This window comes from Thamnophis sirtalis, unplaced genomic scaffold, assembly GCF_051295495.1.
Source record: "Thamnophis sirtalis isolate CommonGarterSnake01/CBP01778 unplaced genomic scaffold, rThaSir2_p1.2 scaffold_2, whole genome shotgun sequence".
Classification (NCBI taxonomy): Eukaryota; Metazoa; Chordata; class Lepidosauria; order Squamata; family Natricidae; genus Thamnophis; species Thamnophis sirtalis.
The window spans coordinates 67,016,397-67,036,220 of record NW_028261382.1 but is presented as its reverse complement, the minus strand read 5'-3'; the positions used below and the strand labels follow the sequence as shown (position 1 = coordinate 67,036,220).

The window sequence follows — 19,824 nt, the reverse complement described above, 5'->3', positions numbered from 1 at the left end:
TGGAACTCATCCCAACCTCGTTTTCATGACCCTGGAACACAAGTGGCCTTCCAGAATTTCTGCCAAACATTTGGAGGGCAAAACTGGATTTTCCTGAGGATCTCCAGGGAAAGGAGCCAAGCGCCAACTGTTCTTCCAGGACAAGCTTTTCCCCAAGAGGGGGCACCTACTTCACTTCCTCCTTCCCAGGAGGGTCCCTCTTTGGCATCTTCCCTGGGGATTGAGCAAAAGGACACAAAGGCTTCCAAGAGAGAGAGAGAATTGGACACCAAAAGAGAATTTTGGTGTCCAATTCTCTTCACTTCAGTGCTGGGTCATCATGCTTTAGTGCCGTGTTTTTCAACTTGTCATCTTGAAAATGTGTAGATTTCAGCTCCCATCATTCTTTGCTGGCAGGGGATTTCTGGGAGTTGAAGTCCAAGATGATGAGGGGACTGGAGGCTAAAATATACGATGAAAGGTTGCAGGAACTAGTCTAGTGAAGAGAAGGACCAGGGGAGACAGGATAGCAGCCTTCCAATATTTGAGGGGCTGCCACAGAGAGGAGGGGCTCAAACTATTCTCCAAGGCACCTGAAGGCAGACAAGGAATAAACTGAACAAGGAGAGATTCAACCTGGAAATAAGGAGGAATTTTCTGACAGTGAGAACAATCAACCAGTGGAACAGAAGTTGCCTTCAGAAGTTGTGGGAGCTTCAACATTGGAGGCTTTCAAGAAGAGACTGGACTGCCCTCTGTCAGAAATGGGGTAGGGTCTCCTGCTTGGGTGAGGGGTTAGACGTTGATCTACAAGGTCCCTTCCAACTCTGTTAATCTGTAAAACATCTTCAGTTTGACATGGTTGAGAAACACTGCTAGGGACATTAGCAGCAACATGGATGCCTTGGAGAAAAAGCAGAGAGGCCCAAGCATTTTTAAATATGTTAAAAACACGCTTAAAACCATGTTGCTCCAGGGAAGGGCAGGTCTACCCATCTCATCCAGGGAACTTCCAAAGACTGTTCCTTTCTTCCAGTTTGGTTGCAAACTGATGAATGTAACCTGATTAGTCAAAACCGTGTTACCTTTTGCCCTCCGAAGGCTGGGTCGATGACACGGCAAACCTCACAGCCCTCCCCCCCTTCCTTTCCTGCTCAAGGTTTATGTTACCTTTTCCATTTGCTTCTTGTAAAGATAAGGGTGGAAATAAGTTACATCGGGAGATTGCTGAGGGTGGAATGACCCAGGGCTTAGCCAGGCACGCACCAACCGGCCCAAAGGCCCCTGAAGGGCAATTTGGGGGAAGAGGCAGGCCCAGCCGTGCTTCAGGGCTGCGTCTTTTATCTTAAGGGTCTTTAGATTCCTATGTGACTTCTTGGAAGGTGGTCCCTCCCTCCTTCCCTCCCTCTCTGCCTCTTCTTGGTTCTGGTTGCAATAGCAGAGATAAAAGCAAATATGGATTCAGCCCAGTTCAGAAGGCCAGGACCAGCCACCAGGCAGCCCAAAACAAGTTGCTTGACTGTGAAATGGCTACATATCAGGGGTGAAATGCTACCGGTTCTGACCAGTTCACTAGAACCAGTAGCAAAAAAAAAACCAAAAAAAAAAAAAAGCTTTAAAAAGTGTTTGTGGGGGGAGGGGGAAGGTTCTGACGATTGCACAGCAAAGCTGATTGCCACGGAAACTTTTTCCCCACTTTTTAAAGCATTTTTTCCTACTTATTCCGGAACCGGTAGTAAAAAAATGCTTTAAAAAGTGGGGGGGAAAGTTTCTCATCAGCTGTGAGCCATGCAATCGTTGGAACGTTTTCTCTCTCCACTTTTTAAAGCATTTTTCCCCTGCCAGTTTGGGTGAATAGGTAGGAAAAAATGCTTTAAAAAGTGAAAAAAAGTTGGTCACGCCCATCCAGTCACATGACCTGCCACCACCAAGCCATGCCCACATAACCGGTGGCAAAAAAATTAGACTTCACCACTGCTATATATGCGTGTAATAAACAAACAAACATGGTGTATAAACCACTGGATTATGTGAAGGCAGCAGAGAAAATATTTTTTCCCTGTTAAATTCAGGGGTTGCATCAGGATATGGTCTAAAATGCCAAGATGGCAGCCAGAGTCACTCAGGGGGTGAGATGTGTGGCATATCAATTAAATAAATAAAAGTTGAAGCTCTGAACGTTTTTGTGTGCATCACAATGCCCTTAAAATGGAAAAAGCTTTCCTCAGGCCATGGTAGGGACGCATAATGGTGTGAGCTCCCGTGACTTGTCCTAGCTTCTGCCAACCACCTAGCAGTTCGAAAGTACGTAAAAAATGCAAGTAGAAAAATAGGAACCACCATTGGTGGGAAGGGAACAGCGTTCCGTGCGCCTTTGGCGTTGAGTCATGCCGGCCACATGACCACAGAGATGTCTTCGGTCAGCACTGGCTCTTCAGCTTTGAAACGGAGATGATCATCGCCCCCTAGTTGGAAATGACTATCACATAGGTGCGAGGGGAACTTTTATCTTTACCTTAATTTAGTTCAGTGGTTTGAATCCCTTCCACATAATGGAGTGAGCTCCTGTTACCTGTCCCAGCTTCTGCCAACCTAGCAGTTTGAAAGCACATAAAAATGCAAGTAGAAAAATAGGGACCACCTTTGATGAGAAGGTAACAGCGTTCCATGCATCTTTGGTGTTGAGTCATGCTGGCCACATGACCACGGAGATGCCTTCGGTCAGCGCTGGCTCTTCGGCTTTGAAATGGAGATGAGCACCAGGGACGAGTAGCACATATGTGCGAGGGGAACCTTTACCTTTATGCCTTGGGCCGCCATCTTGACTTACTGGACCCCATGGATATCCTGGTAACATTAAACTGTGGAGTGGGAGAGAATGGGGTCATCTAATGATGATTATGCTACTAGCTGTTGGATGGCTTTTTTCTTTGATGTGTGGCAACCACAAAAGAGGGCAAAGTGTCTCTGTGAGGGGAATGGGAAGCAGAGCTCAGCCCTCGCCCTGGCTGGGGTTTCTTTCTGGATTTTATTTCCCCCTAGATGTTTGTCTGTGAGGAGAAAATCTCTCCCAGAACCAAGCTCTGAATAGGGATGTGTGTTACATTGATTCCTTCCCTGAGAAGAGAGGGAAGTTCAGAATAGCAGAGTTAGATAGGTCCTTGGAGGTCATCTAGTCCAACCCCCTGCTCAAGTAGGAGACCCTATAAAATTTCAGAAGAATGGCTGTCCTGTCTGTTCTTGAAAACTTCCAGTGATAGAGCACCAACAATGATTTTCTTATTAACAGGAAAATTTTGCTTAGTTCTAGGTTGGTCTTCTCCTTGATTAGTTCCCATCTGTTGCTTCTTCTCCTGCCTTCAGGTGCTTTGGAGAATAGGATGACTCCCTCTTCTTTGTGGCAACCGCTCAAATATTGGAAGACTGCTATCATGTCAACCCTAGTCCTTCTTTTCACTAGACTAGCCATGCCCAATTCTTGCAACTCCTCAGTCTCCTAATCATCTTTGTTGCCCTTCTCTGCACACTTCATGATGTCTCAGCATATCTTTTGTATTGTGGTGACCAAGTTCCAAGCATGATCTCACCTCATACTGGATGAGTCTCTCTCTCATTCTCTCTGTCTCTGTCTCTCTGTCTCTCTCTCTCTGTCTCTCTCTGTCTCTCCCCTTTTGCAAGACAGCTGTTTTCACAGGAATCTATAAATAAGGCCATGACTGAAAAATAATTGAGAAGGTCATTCATTCTTTTCAGACAGGTCTTGAGTTCCCTGCTGTTCTTAGGGAACAAAATGGATATTTGGGGTTTAAATATCAAGAGGGCATCCAGGGCTTCACTGGCATTGTGCAAACTGTGGCCATCATTTTACCCTTGGTGTCTTCCCCCTACCACCCACTGCCACAAACACTCCACAAGCAATAGGGTTTTAATAAATTTCTCCAGCCTGGATCTTTCTTGGTGGTCTCAAAGTCAGTCAACCTCTCTTCTTCAAGGGGGGCATCTTGGTGGAAATGTTCTTCCCTGGCCATTTCTAGGGTGTTGTGGCCCGCCAGCGGCCAGCAGAGCTGGACAGTGAGGAGGTTGGGGAGGAACATGGGCCAGTCCTGGGGGCTGAGGAAATCGCAGATAAGGGCTCTGCGTCAGAGGCAGAGGAGGATCTAGACAGCTGTGAGGCAGAAGAACAGCTGGAGCCTGTTCCCAGTATGCGCATGTGCAGAGCTGGCAGAAGACAGGAAAAACTAAGAAAGCAGGATTGACTTGGGAGTAAAGCCACACCTTGGAAGTGATTGGTCCCCCCTTCCCAGAGGAAACAAAAGAGGAATGAATGGGGAGGGGGATTTTGCAGGAAACAATTCATTCGTTCGTTCGTTTCAAGAGTGGAAAGTACTGTATGTGACTATAAGAGACTCTGTGCCAAGTTTTGCCTTGCCCTGCACTTGGAAACTAGTTATCTGGCAGCTCTCCAAGGGAGATAAGGTTCGTGTGGATAAACATTCCTCTGAAAGACTGATTGCTAAGCCTTGCTGACTGTGAATGAAAGGAATTCACAGTCGTGTAAATAAAAGGGGTTTTGCCAGGACCAAGACTCTGCTGCTTACTTTTTAAGGGAGCCTGGGTCAGAACAGGTGTTTCCTTGGATTCCCAATCTAGCCTCCAGCTCTGGTAGTCTCCCAAATCCTAAGGAGGACGGTCCCTATCTTGGGGTTGGTAATGGTTACTCAGCTGTTGCCCTTGACTGCAGCACAAGGGCACTGCCTCCCTCTACACCCTGAGAGCCTGTGTAGTGGCTGAGAAGGCATTTGGCAAGGCTGACAGGTTATGAAGACTGGCATTAGGAGTTTCTGTAGGACTACAGTGTGACAATTCTGCAGGCCCCAAATCCTGGTTGTGCGAGAAAGGATCTGTCAGACCTGCCCCAGTCTGCCTCCTAGGAAAGTAAAACTCTCGACTCCCATTTGGTTGTGGTGACAATGCACTTTTACTAAGAGATGTTGATCACAGGAGAATCAGGCGGAATCTGAAGTTCCAATGCATGAATACACAAGTAACCCCTTGGTTCCCCTGAGCCCTCCCCCCATGGTCCCTCCATATACAACCAATCCGGCACTGCCAAGATGTTTTGGGGAATGTTTTGGGTGTTTAGGTTGATGAAATCTCACTCTCAGGGCAAATGGCCTTGAAGTTGCCAGCACGAATCGGATTCCAAAACGCTCTGATTTTCCTCAACCAACAGAAGAGAAGTTGCCTTTGGAAATTGTGGGATCTTCATCACTGGAAGCTTTCAAGAAGAGACTGGACTGTCCTCGGTCAGAAATGGTGTAGGGCACTGATGGAGAACCTTTTCAGCACCGAGTGCCCAAACCAGAATACATGTTTGTGTGTGCGTGCCAGAGTGCTGTAAACCCGAAGACCAGCTGGCTGGCGCATGCATGCCTGTTTACTGGCTGTTTTTGACCATTTTTCGGGCCATTTTCAGGCTGTTTTTGGAAATGGCTCAGAAAATGGCCCGTAAAACAGCCTGTTTTTGGCTATTTTCCAGTGCTCCAGCACCCGCAACCAGAAACCAGAAGAGCAGCTGGCAATGGCATACATGCGTGCGATAGGTTCGCCATCACAGGTGTAGGGTCTCCTGCTTGGGCAAGGGGAGGGGTTGACTATAAGGTCCCTTCCAATTCTGTTAATCTGTTAAAAACTGCCAATTCCCCCTCCTAATTTCCCATCATAAAGGTATACAGCTTTATTGCCCATTTGTTCCCCTCTCCCTTCCCCGGTGGATAGCAGAATGCCAGCAAGACGCCAAGCCGAAGGGGGTGAATCTGACAGGGTCAAGATTTCAAATAACCTTACTTGGCAGTTACAACTCATTGCATTTTTTAATCCCACGCAGGTTACCCAAGAAGCCACAAGATGACCAAAGTAGCAAGAAGACGTTTGCTTTTGAGGAAAGCCATTCAGCAGCAGCCGCCACGGTGACTTTCCACATCTCTCCTCGCTTGTTGGTTGGCTTGGAGGTCTCCACTGCCCAGAGGCTGGGCTGAAGGTGCCACTTCCCCCTCGGTGCTTCCCTTGCCGGACGGCTTCCTCTGCTTGACTCGCCATGGGAGGATGCTTCTCCAAACCCAAACCAGGTGAGCTTCTTTAAGCAAAGCTTCCTGGCTCCGTGGCCCAAACGTGGCCTCTTTTGTGCAGACCCGTGATTAAACTAGGTCAGGCATGCCGGAGGCCTTAGTGCCAAGGGAGCCAGTGGAGAATTTCAACGTAGCGATTGGCTAATCCCCTGGAAACTTCATTTCATGCAAGCATAATTCTTTAATAGAAGATTAAGAACTCTTCCTGGAAAACCGTGGGGAGCAAAGCTGGGGGAGGGAGGGGTCTTTCTGGAAGAGCAGTCGGAGACCAAGTCTCTTGAGAGAGAGAGAGGCCAAAGCTGGGGGGAAGTAAAGCCCTTTTAAAGTTGGCACTTGGGCATCTATTAAGGCTGGATGTCAGTGCAAGAAAACCTTAGAATGAAGCAGGTGGCACTTCCCAAACACAGACAGCAAGTTTAGGCAAAGGAATTTCTCTGCAAATCTCTTGCACGTCGAGTGAACCAGAAAACGTGAGTTTTCAGAGTCCACTCCAATGGTGGGTTTGTACCGGTTTTACTACCGGTTCGCTTGTGCACGGCCTCTCTCTCTCTCTCTTGTGTGCACGCAACGCTTCTGCACATGCGCAGAAGTGTTTGGGCAGGCGGGTGGAGCCTCCCACCACTGCCACTATCAGTTTGGCCAAACCGGACTGAACTGGGAGCAATCCACCTCTGGTCCACTCAACTATTAAAGCCAGGCCCTGAATGAAGGGTCACCAACCTTCCACTTGTGTAGGGAGATTTTCTGTTGTCCAGGTAACGATTGTCCCAAAGGTGCTTTTTCAAAAGACAAGTGGACTTCCTTGTTTTTCCTTGAAGGCGTTTCACTTCTCATCCAAGAAGCTTCTTCTGTTCCACTTGAACTGCTCACTCTTCCCACTGTTGGTCCAGCTGACCAACTAATCTAGCCTTCAAACATAAGATATTTTTCTAGCATTCAGCTGGAACCTGTCTTCCTGTAGCTTAAATAACAGATAACAGAGTTGGAAGGGACTTTGTAGGTCTTTTTGTCTAACCCTACACCATTTCTGACCGACAGGAGTCCAGTCTCTTCTTGAAAGCCTCAAGTGATGAAGCTCCCACAACTTCTGAAGGCAACTTCTGTTCCATGGGTTGATTGTTCTCACTGTCAGAGAATTAATCCTTATTTCCAGGTTGAATCTCTCCTTGGTCAGTTTCCATACATTACTCCTTGCCTGGCCTTCGGGTGCTTTGGAGAATAGCTTGATCTCTTCCTCTCTGTGGCAGCCCCTCAAATATTGGAAGACTGGTATCATATTCTGTCCTTAACAGAATAATTGAAGAACCGAGTTGGAAAGGGGCCTTGTAGGTCATCTAGACCAACCTCCTGCCCAGTCAGGAGACTCTACACCATTTCTGACCGATGGCAGTCCAGTCTCTTCTTGAAAGCCTCCAGTGATGAAGCTCCCACAACTTCTGAAGGCAATTTCTGTTCCATGGGTTGATTGTTCTCTCTGTCAGGAAATTTCTCCTTATTTCCAGGTTGAATCTCTCCTTGGTCAGTTCCCATCTATTATTCCTTGTCTGGCCTTTGGGTGCTTTGGGAAATAGCTTGCCCTCTTCCTCTCTCTTGGAGCCCCTGAAATATTGGGACCCACCTATCATGTCTCCCCTGGTCCTTCTCTTCCCTAGACTAGCCGTGCCCAGTTCATGCAACCGTTCATCATATGTTTTAGCCTCCAGTCTCCTGACCATCTTGGTTGCTCTGTGATTCCTTGTCCTATACTCTAGAGGAGAGAGGAGTCAATGGGTGATCCTTCCTTGGTCTTCCCAGGGCTCCGCAGTCCCAGCTCTTGCAGGGTCCTGACCATCTTTTTTGCCCTTCATCGAACCTATTCCAGGTTCTCTTAACTTATTTAGTTTTAACCTGGGTTAGATGTTTCTATGTCTTGGATTGTTGTGTAAATGCAGTTTATTTAATTAACTATTATTTGTAACAAACTATTTATTTGCTAACACTTATATCTTACCCAGTTACTAAAGTTCCTGACAGCTAACATCAGTTATAACATAGTACGTGAAAATAATCATCATAATATAAAAATGCCTCTAAATGACAGCATCAAATAAGAAATAGCAGAGTATAAGCATTTTACTTATTTCAAGTTTACGTTTACTTTAAATATTTTAAATGAGGAGAGAGGTGGGACATATGAATTTCAAAGGGAAAAAGAATCCACCCTGGGATCTTTTGGATCCCTTGAAGCCCAGAGTATCTCTTCATGAACAGGAGGGTTAGATCACTTTGGGGGAAGATCTTGTCAGTTGCTTGTAGCTAAGCCACGTAGGGTTTTACAGGTAATAACTAGCCCTTTAAACTCCACCTGGAAACAAATCGGTAATCAATAAAGCTGTGCTTTGCCCCCTCTTAAGTTTCCAAATAGTCTTCAAGAGCAGTGGCCCAAAGAACATGTTGCAGTAATCCAGCTGTGAAGTAATAAAAGTGTGAGTGGCTGTTGTTAAGGCATCCTGTTTTAAAAATGACTGCAGCTTGGGAGTATGCCATCCTGAAGTGGACAAGCGCTTAAACCAGTTGGATCCATGCACTTAGGAAGGAAATCCTTGGAGACCATGCAGAAGTTGTTTAGTCTGGTTGCATTGAGAGCACTCCCCTCCCCTTTCTCACTCTCCCAAATGCTTCACTCCTATTTTGGCTTCCGGAAGAAGCCAGGTGGAGCAACATGCCATCACCTGTTGAGGAATCCTGTCCTTTTCACCTGTCCACCAGCTTCCAAGAATGGTGGAACTGTATAAACTGTATGAATTTGAGGTTCTATGTATCATCCCAACTCTGAAAATGGATTTCTTTGGTGACCAGGTTGAGGGTTGAGCAAAGGTATGTCCTGGGAAATCTAGTTGACTCTTGTTTATGGCTGAGTTATTCAGGCTGGAGGCAGTTGGGGGGGGGGAGGACTTAAGAGGAGAGATGAGTTAGAACAAGGATCTCCAAACTTGGCAAATTTAAGATCTGTAGACTTCAACTCCCAGAATTCCTCAACTAGCCAAACACCTCATCTCAGGAATTCTAGGAGTTGAAGTCCATAGGGTGTAAAGGACCATTCATTGTTGCCCGCTCTTGCTCTATTATCTACTGATTGAAGTGAAGATGAGCAACTAAGATGATCAAAGGCCTGGAACTAAAACATGTGAAGAACAGCTGCAGGATTTGGGTTTGGCTAGCCTAGAGAAAAGGACTAGGGGTGATATGATAGCAGTATTCTAGTATTTGAGGGGCTGCCACAAAGAAGAGGGGGTCAAATTCTCCAAAGCACCAGAGGGCAGGACAAGAAACAATGGATGGAAAATGATCAAAGAGAGAAGCAACCTGGAATTAAGGAGAAACTTCCTAACAGCGAGGACAATTAAGCAGTGGAACAGAAGTTGCCTCCAGACATTGTAGGTGCTTCATCACTGGAGGTTTTTAAGAAGAGTCTACAGTCACTTATCTGAAATAGTTAGGTATTTCTGCTTGAGCAGGGGGCTGGACTAGAAGACCTTGCAGCTTGTTCTGTTCTTGTTCTTGTTCTTGTTCTCCTCCTCCTCCTCCTCCTCCTCCTCCTGTTCTTGTTCTGTTCTTGTTCTTTTCCTTCTCCTTCACCTTCTTCTTCCTGTTCTCCTCCTCCTCCTCTTCCTCTTCTTCTTCTTTTGTTCTTGTTCTTGTTCTTTTTGTTCTTTTCCTTCTCCTCCTCCTTCTCCTCCTCCTTCTTCTGTTCTTGTTCTGTTCTTGTTCTGTTCTTGTTCTTTTCCTTCTCCTTCACCACCTTCTTCCTGTTCTCCTCCTCCTCCTCCTCCTCCTCTTCTTCTTCTCTTGTTCTTGTTCTTGTTCTATTCTATTCTATTCTATTCCATTTCTTATTCTATTCTATTCCATTCCACTCCACTCCACTCCATTCCATTCCATTCCATTCTATTCTGTGTTCTATTAATTCTTTTAAATATTTTAATAACTCTATTTGAGAATACTACAGGTAGTCCTCGACTTACAACAGTTCATTTAGTGACTATTCTAAGTTACAGCGGCACTGAAAAAAGTGACTTATGCCCGTTTTTCACACTTACAATCCTTGCTGCATCCCCGTGGTCACAGGATCAAAATTCAGACACTTGGCAACTGGTTCATATTTATGACGGTCGCAGTGTTCCGGTGTCTCTTGATCCCTTTTATAATCTTCGGACAAGCAAAGTCTATGGCAGTGTTTCTCAACCTTGTCAACTTGATGTCTGGGCTTCAACTCCCAGAATTCCCCAGCCAGCGAATGGCTGGGGAATTCTGGGAGTTGAAGTCCAGACATCTTCAAGTTGACAAGGTTGAGAAACACTGGTCTATGGGAAAGCCAGGCTTAGTTATCAACTGTATTACTAACTTCACAACTGCAGCGCTTCCCTTAACCACTCCGGCAAGAAAGGTCGTAAGATGGGACAAAACTCGCTTAACCAATGTCTCGCTTAGCAATGGAAATTTGGGGCTCCATTGTGGTCATAAGTTGAGAACTGCATGTAGCCGAAGGAAGGAATTCCAGGAAGGAATTGAGGCTGGGAGCCAGATTGGGAAGCTGCACAAACATCTGGAAAAATAAGGAACGTGCAGCCCTGTTGTGATGTGGTCAGGAAAACAACTTGAGTTCCGTTGGCACACTTTCTGGTGATGGTTCCTGGCGCACCAGGCTGAAGTTTGCGTTGGGCGACCCTTTCAGGAGGCAAACCATCTGCCCAGTTTCACCTCTGTCAGGTCCTCCTGTCAGCCGGGCTGAATCTGCTATTTTGAGCCATCGGCTCCGTTTATCCAAGGAGCCGATAGTGATGTTGCAGTGTTGCCAACCTTCAAAGATAATAAAACAAGGAGTAAGATGAGAGGTCGTAAAGTTGCTTACTTCATGGGACTAATGGAAAAGTTCCCGGAGAGAATTCATGGGAATTGAAAAGTTGTCATTTAAATGCTAATCATTACAACATTACGGTGCAGTAACCATTCCTGTTGCAAAGGGTTGTTTAGAAAGCCCTCATGTTTATTAAATTCCTTGCGGGGGGGCGGGGCGGAATATGTCGAGTCAGCAAGTCTTCAGGAAGATATGAAATCTCTCTCCGTTCCCAGCATTTCATTCTGCCAACTAAGCTCTTGCAGGTCTTCTGATCTTGACTGGCCTTGGGTGGGCAGGGCTGTTTGGGGAGTGGGGACCTGTACAGGAGGAAAACTTCCTGCCAAGAAGATATCCAAATCTGATCAAAGGGTGAGGAAATTCGCTCTCTTTGGTCCTGCTGAAAGAGCTAAAGCAACCTTTCTGAGCCAACTCCAGCTCCACCAGCTGAGCAGTTTCGATTCTTGCCAAGCTGATGGTGCAAAAGCCAACAGCAATAGAACTTTTTTAAAACTTAGCGGATAAGGGAAATGCTGTGGACATGGTTTACTTAGACTTCAGTAAGGCATTTGACAAAGTAGACCGCAGTCTACTTCTGGATAAGATAGAAAAATGTAGAATAGACAGCATCAAATGGATTCACAACTGGCTGACCAACTGCACTAAACATGTAGTCCTCAATAGAATTACATTAACATGGAGGAAAGCATACAGTGGGGTACACCATGGTGCTGTCTTAGCCCCAGTACTTTTCAACATCTTCTTAAATGATCTAGAAGAGGAGATAGAAGAGGTAATCATCAAATTTGCAGACGACATCAAGCTGGGTGGCAGAGTCAACACTGCTGAAGTTGTGGGTGCTCCATCACTGGAGGTTTTCAATACACTGGTCAGCCATTTGTCTGCGATGGCATAGGGTGTCCTATCCAAGCAGGGGGTTGGACTAGAAAACCTCTGAGGTACCTTCCAGCCATAAAATTCTAGGTTCCCTAAAGCAGACTCTTTGCACAATTGGAAATGTTTCTCTCCATCTGGGCTCAGTTAGTATTGAGGGATTAATTGCCAACTGACTCTGCTTCTGTCTTTTTTTTTTTGGTTTAAAATATTTTTATTTCCTTTTTCATAACACACGCTCACATGTATACTATACATAGCCCATATCATATAGTATTAAGTAATAATTACATCAGTTTCTCTTGTCAACAATGCCCCCCAAAAAGGAAACCCATTATAGCTCTTCTGCTCTCCATACACCTCTTTCTTCTACCACCCTCCAACTTTCTATCTTCCCTCCATCATCCTTTCCTACTCTACTTCCCCTCCCTTTCTACTACTACTCTACAATCCACTCCTCCTTATCCTTCTCATCTTCCCCCCTTACCCTCTCTCCTATCCTTTCCTGCCCATCCTTCTTCTTTCCCACTCCTCCTCTCCTTAGTGTATTTCCGCTACATGTCAATATACTTAGCCTATCCTATTTTTAAAGAAAAAAATAGTAATAGTAATAAAAATATAAGATAAAGAAAGAAAAAGAAGGGAAACAGTATACATGTGGTGTCAAATTACATTGAGATCTAACACATCTCGTCTAACCTGATATATCCCTCCCCCCACCCGACCCCCGACCCCCCCACAACCTCCCCCCCCCCCCGGCTTCCCAGAACCCGTACACATACGGTATAGATTTTTAACAAACACAGTCTAAGATATATTGAGAATAAAAGAATACAAAATTAATAACATCTTTACATTGAACTTAGCTCCTCCTTGCTAAACTAACTTTAAACAATTTAAATCATTCCTGATCTTAAGCATAGGCTATCTGGAATTTCTTAGCTAGTATTGAGGGATAAATTGCTAACTGACTCTGCTTCTGTCTTAATTGTTGGGGTCTGCTCTCCCTTCCACTCCTTTGCTGGCCTCCCAACCCATCTCTCCCAACTCCTATTGGGAAGTCACCTTTAGAACTACATAAATCAATGGGCCTCAGCTGTGGATGTGGTAAAAGAAAAGTACTTTGCTGATGATACCCTACAGGTATGGTTAGTGAAGCTGCTTCAGGAGAAAACTGGTGGGATGGGGGGGGGAAACACCTGTGGAAGTGCCCTAAATTCTCTCTGAAGAGAGTTAAGTCATTTGCATCTCACCTAGCATTGCAGGAACCAGCCATTGCCTTGGTAGCTTTGGGGGCTAGAATATGCTTTGACACAGGAGGAGCTGTGTAGTTGTAGTTGTTGGCCTTGGCTTAAAATCTCCAGCTAGAATCTCATGTTGAAAGTTGTACCAGTATTTTCCTGTTAACTGATATGGACTCCCCCCGCCCAGTGGTGAAATTCAATTTTTTTTACTACCGGTTCTGTGGGTGTGGCTTGGTGAGTGTGGCAGAGGAAGGATACTGCAAAATCTCCATTCCGTCCCCACTCTGGGGCCAGTCAGAGGTGGCATTTGCCGGTTCTCCGAACTACTCAAAATTTCCACTACTGGTTCTCCAGAAGCTGTCAGAACCGCTGGATTTCACCCCTGCTCCCCCCTTCTTTCTCTTCCTCCCCCTCTCCCTCCTCCTGCTCCTCTTAGTCTTAGTCTTATGGTGCATCATACAGTCAGCCAGATGTTCAGACTGGATTTGGCATTTTTATCCACTTATCGGGTCCTTTTCAAGGACCTGGGATAGACAGATCTGGAGGTTTGATGGCGTTAAAAATATCTTCATGGGATGTAAGCTGTTCCAAGTAAAGCTGCCTTCTGAAATTGACTGATGGTGAATTTGTCAATGCCAATAGTGTTCAACTGGTGCTCCAGTTGTTTTGGGATTGTACCCAAGGTGCCTATTATGATGGGTACTACGTTTACTTCCTTATCCTTACTCTTACCATTACCCTCACCCTTACCCTTAATCCTTATTCTTATTCTTAATCCTTACCAGAGGTGGGTTGCTCCTGGCATTATTGCTGGTTCAGTGAGTGCAACATTTTTCCGTGTGCTCGCTTCACTCACACACACACACCAGACGTGTGCTCCACGTGCATGCGCATTTCCTCATTAATAGGTCTGTGCATGTGCACAATGTTAAAAAATGAAAAAAAGTAAATTTCTGCAGTGAAAATTGTTGCACATGCACAGAACCTAAAATCAAGATGGCGCTGGCATAGGAGAGCCGGTTCGGGGGTCTGGGAGGCCTTGCTGCTGGTTCCAGTGACCCAGATCTCCAAACCAATCCAAACCAGTATGAACCCACCACTGATCCTTACTCTTATCCCTATCATCCTTATCATCCTTATCCTTATTCAAAATAAACAGAGCAGAAAAAAGTTGTGGGCTACTTGCCAGAAGAGGCACAGGGTGAGTGATGACAAATGTGTTGCAAGTCACAAGAGAAACGTCACCTCTTCAGTACTTCATTGATTGACACTTGTCATGCACATATATTGGCCAAGTGTTCCATCTCTCAGGCTGGGGGGGTCAAATACTACGCCCCTCAGATAGGGTCCGCAACTTGGGAGTCGTCCTGGACCCACAGCTGACTTTTGAACATCATTTGTCAGCTGTGACCAGGGGGGCATTTGCCCAGGTCCGCCTGGTGCACCAGTTGCATCCCTACCTGAACCTGGAGGCTCTCACAACAGTCACTCGTGCCCTTGTGACCTCTAGGCTGGAGTACTGCAATGTGCTCTACATGGGGCTGCCCTTGAAGAGTATTCGGCGACATCAGCTGGTCCAGAATGCGGCCGCGCGAGCGATCGTGGGTGCACCTCGTTTCACCCACATAACACCTATCCTCCGCGAGCTGCACTGGCTGCCTGTTGATCTCCGGGTGCGCTTCAAGGTGCTAGTTGTCACCTACAAAGCCCTTCATGGTATTGGATCTGGGTACTTGAGACACCGCCTACTGCCAATTACCTCCACTAGGCCAATAAGATCCCATAGATTAGGCCTCCTCCGAATTCCATCAGCCGGCCAATGTCGACTGGCAACTACCCGGAGGAGAGCCTTCTCGGTGGCTGCTCCGACCCTCTGGAACGAACTCCCCGTGGAGATTCGTACCCTCACCACCCTCCAGACCTTCCGCGTAGCCCTTAAAACCTGGCTGTCCTGACAGGCCTGGGGCTAAAGACTTCAACCCCACTCGAATGGTATGACTGTTGCGCTTTTTTTAACGATGTATTGTCTTCATGTTTGTAACTTGTTTGTCCTTCCCTCCCCCTGAATTGTGAGCCGCCCTGAGTCTCCTCAGGGAAAAGGGCGGCATACAAATAAAGTAAAATCTAAAAAATCTAAATATAGGAGAGCAGAGCTTGCGTTAGGTGTCAGAACTTGCCTTTTTGACACCAACATGGTTAGAAAGAGCCCCCTGGTGGTCTTGTCCAGAAGTGCTGAAGCCTGGAGGGAGCCAATGAGAGGCGTAGCAGCAGCAGGAAAGCTCCAGGTGTGTTGAATGGACACAGGTTTCAAAATGCTCATCTCAGCCTTTGGACTCCCTGTCTGTGCCTGGCAGTCAGTCGTGCCTCTTTCAAAATCCAAGAAAGGAAACCCCCAACTCCATTGTTTTAGAGAAAAGGTACTTTTACTGGATAGCAACGAAGGTAAAGCGAGATCTGAAGCGAAAGGTGCGAAATTGTACATATCAAAAGTTTACCCAAAGTCCTCCCTGCAACAACCCTAAGCTAAATACCCAATCTCCAGCCTCCAAGGGTGTCATGTGGGGCACATCTTCAGGTGGCTTCATCCCTCTGGTATGCAGAGATGGTTGACCTTTACCAGACCTAAACAAGACCATTCAGCATGTGCAGAAGATGGTGAGAACAAAACTCCCTCTTCATCCCAAGATATCTCCTCCTGCACGCTTCCCCTGCCAAATACTGAAACCCCCTCCCTCCCTGTTACTATGGCAGCAAGAAAACGATATAGAGGCTGCAAACGAAGAACAGTGGCTGGGATTGGCTATGCCTAGTTTAATGAAAAAAGAGACCAGGCGTGACATGATAGCAGTCTTCCAATATCTCAGAGGTTACCCCAAAGAAGAGAGAGTTAGCTTGTTCTCCAGAGGCAGGACAATAAGCAATGGATGGAAATCAAGAAGAGATGCAAGCTAGAACTCAGGAGAAACTTTCTAACAGTGAGGACAATTAACCAGTGGAACAACTTGCCTCCAGATGTGAATGCTACAACGTTGAAAGTTTTTAAGAAGAGATTTGTCTGAAATGGCATAGGCCTCCCTGCTTGAGCAGCGGGTTGGACCAGAAGACTTCCAAGGTCTCTTCCAACTCAGTTATTCTGTTAAATGATACTTGACACTGATGGAGGAACAGAGAGGGAGGGAGAGAGACAGCATGAACAGGGCCGTGGCCCTGACCAGGAACACGGGCACAGGAAGGCGTCAGAATCAACCAGATGCAACACAGGTAGTCCTTGACTTATGACCACGACTGGGATCAGAAGTCCATTGTTAAGCAAGGTGGTTGTTAAACGAGACCTGCCTTATGACCTTTTTGTGACAGTTTTTAAATAAATCACAGTAGCTGTTTAAGCCAGGGGTCTCCAACTTTGGCAACTTTAAGCCTGGCGGACTTCAACTCCCAGAATTCCCCAGCCAGCTTTGGGTGGTTGATTGTCAGCGGTTGAGTGTTTTCACTGTCAGAAAATTCCTTCTTATTTCTAGGTTGAATCTCTCTCTGGTCAGTTTCCATCCATTATTCCTTGTCTGGCCTTCAGGGGCTTTGGAGAATAGCTTGGCTCCCTCCTCTCTGTGGCAGCTCCTCAAATAGTGGAAGATGCTCTCCTGTCTCCCCTGGTCCTTCTCTTCACTAGACCAGCCTTGCCCAGTTCCCACAACTGTTCATTGTAGGTTTTAGCCTCCAGTCCCGTCCCCCCCCCCCATCCTGGTAGCTCTTCTCTGCACTATTTCTAGAATCTCAACATCTTTTTTATAGTGTGGTGACCAAAACTGGATACAGAACTCTAGGTGTGGTCTTGCTAAGGCTTTTAGAGTGGTATTAGTACCTCCCTTGCTCTTGATTGTATCCCTCTATTAATGCAGTTTAGGATTGCATTGGCTTTTTTGGCTGCTGCCTCACACTGTTGGCTCATGCTTAATTGGTTGTCCTCTAATTTTTTATTATTTATCCACTAGCACTATTTAATTGGTTGTGCTCAAACACATCAAAGATACTCTCCTGTCCTTCTCACCTCTCTGCCTTTGTATTCTTTGCTCCTGTAGTGGAAGTGAAAATCGAGGTGGTGCTGCCAGAGAAGGAGCGCATCAAAGAGGAGACATCGCCCAACGGGAAGGCCAGCCCCATCGTCTACAAGGCCAATGGCACCTCGCGGCATTACCAGCTGGAGGAGCACCCAGTCGCCCCCAACCCCTACCAGAATGTGAAGGATGTGGTGGAGGCCTTCGTTTGCCACGTGAAGGACCTGGACATTGGACAGTCAGTGGGGGCCCAGGGCTTTTTCTTGGGTTTTAAAACTGTCTCTCAATCTCAGCCGCTTGGAGATATTCGGACTTCAATTCCCAGAATCCCCCAGCCAGCAGAGCTTCTGGGAGTTGAAGTCCACATATCTTTAAGTGGCTGAAAAACTGCTTTAATCAAAATGAGGTGGGGGAAGGCCTGCTCTCTGCAAACTCTGCCTGTCCCTCAAAAGATTGCTTCACTCTCCAAGAATGGCGTCTAATCAACGTCAAAAAGGATCCAAAACTCCAGACCCCTAAGAGTGGGAAAGCTACGCATTGTCATAATTCCACTTCTCTTCTGGGAACACCTACAAGATATTCCCCCTACAGCAACCCTGTGAGGAAGGTTTAGCTGGAGACGGGTTGAACCCCAGAAAGGGAACTCTGAGGCTGTGTCAGGAATCAAGCCGAGAGCCCCTTCCGCCCATCCCCCACCTCCACTTGACACAAGGATGACACTCGGGCATCACTTCCCTGGCGGGGCAGCGTTCTGAGTTAGGGCATTTTAACACATTTCACTTTTAAGTATGTTTTAACAGGTGAGTCAGGTTAATCAATGGCTTGACAGAGTTCCTGTAATATGCTGAAAATTGCAAGAGGGGTGAGGTAGGGTTCAGGCAACATATCATCCTTTGGGACCCTCTGAGGAACATGATAAACTGCCCTACTGTATGTACAGTAGGTGATGATTATTTTTTGTTGCTTGCAAGAAGCAAGCAACTAGAAGACACATTAAGGTGTCTTCCTTAAGGTCATATTAAGGTGTCCTTGGTGCTCTCTGAGTTTGGTTATTTTCTTGCAGATGTTTCATTCTCAAACTAGGTAATATCATCAGTGCTAGAAAGGAGTGGGATTTATGGTGGTAGTAGTAGTAGTAATAGTAATAGTGGTAGTAGTAGTAGTAGGACTGCAGAGTCCTTGGTGCTCTCTGAGCTGCATTGTTTTCTTGTAGAGATTTCATTATCCAACCAGGTAACATCATCAATGCTAGACTAGCTCTGATGATGTTACCTAGTTTGTTAACGAAACATCTTCAAGAAAACTAACCAATTTCAGAGAGCACCAAGACCCCACAGTTCAACCTTGTGGCAAATATTCTCTTCTATCCATACAATGATTATTTCTGACCAATAAACTTGCACATTGTCATTCTGCGCATTAATATTTGCCTCTGCTTTGGACGCCTTGCTGGTCAAAACAGGATCCAGTTTTCGTGATTTGCAGGATATCCAGAGGGAAGTTTGCTGAGAGCTGGCCGGACAGTTCTGGCCTCTCGCTTAAGACCATTTCCTTCCATGTGGGTCCCATCATGGTAGTGGTGGGATTCAAAAGTTTTTACTACCGATTCTGTGGGTGTGGCTTGGTGGGCATGGCATGGTTTGGTGAGCATGGCTTGGTGGGTATGGCAGAGGAAGGTTACTGTAAAATCCCCATTCCCTCCCGATCAGCTGGGACTTGGGAGGCAGAGAATAGATGGGGGCGGGGCCAGCCAGAGGTAGTATTTGCCAGTTATCTGAACTACTCAAAATTTCTGCTACTGATTCTCCAGAACTTGTTGGAACCTGCTGAATCCCACCTCTGCATGTTCTTGTTCTGCCGGGCTTCTGGCAAACTCAGGTCTGTGTGGAAAAGACATTTATGGCATTGCTCCTTCTTGTTCTCCCTAGGATGCGAGAAGTCGATCTGGGCTGTGGGAAGGCTCTGCTGGTGAAAGAAAATGGAGAGTTTTACGCCATGGGTCACAAGTGTCCTCATTACGGCGCCCCACTGGTGAAAGGTGTGTTTTACCCCATGTGCCCCAGAGCAGGAGTTGCAGTTAGCTAGAAGATGGTGTTGTGGCAGAGCTGGCAGCAGATTCGGACAGTGAGGGGGTTGGGGTGGAACATGGGCCAGTCCTGGAGTCTGGGGAAGGCTCTGATGAGGGCTCTGTGTCAGAGGCAGAGAGAGGGCCAGGGCCACATGCCAGTTATCAGCTGCCTTCAGAGTCAGACATCAGTGAGGCAGAGGAACAGCTGGAGCCTGTTCCCAGTGTGCGCATGCACAAAGCTGCCAGGAGAAGGGAACAGCTAAAGAACAGGGGTCGACCTGGGAGTCAGGCCACAGGTGGACGGTGAATGGCCCCTCCCAGAGGAAATAAAAGAGGAGCAAAAGGGGAGTGGAGTTTACAGGAGACAATTAGTTCAATTCATTCGGGTGAAGATCTGTTCCTAACTTCTTGCCAAGTATTTTCTTCTACAGCGTGGCGTTTGGAAGGTAATGTCCTGGCAGCTCTCCAAGCCTGATAATGTCTGTGGTTGTCAATTCACCCTTGAAAGACTGTTTGCCAGGACTTTGCTGGATGTGAATGAGAGGAATTCACATTAGCCTAATAAAAAGGGGTTTTGTTGGGA

At 46.5% G+C, this 19,824-nt stretch overlaps 1 protein-coding gene across 3 annotated transcripts in view; it reads left to right on the top strand.

The window, feature by feature from the left end:
• Nucleotides 1-19,824, top strand: part of AIFM3 (AIF family member 3) — a 62,943-nt gene that overhangs the window by 7,440 nt on the left and 35,679 nt on the right. For all 3 annotated transcript variants that reach the window (XR_015695538.1, XM_087705853.1, XM_087705852.1), the window contains exons 2-4: nucleotides 5,867-6,107; nucleotides 17,198-17,411; nucleotides 19,102-19,211. Coding sequence is in view for 2 of the 3 variants with exons in the window: in XM_087705853.1 (XP_087561979.1) it covers nucleotides 6,077-6,107; nucleotides 17,198-17,411; nucleotides 19,102-19,211 (355 nt within the window). In the remaining variant the exon portion in view is untranslated. The remainder of the gene's footprint in view (nucleotides 1-5,866; nucleotides 6,108-17,197; nucleotides 17,412-19,101; nucleotides 19,212-19,824) is intronic.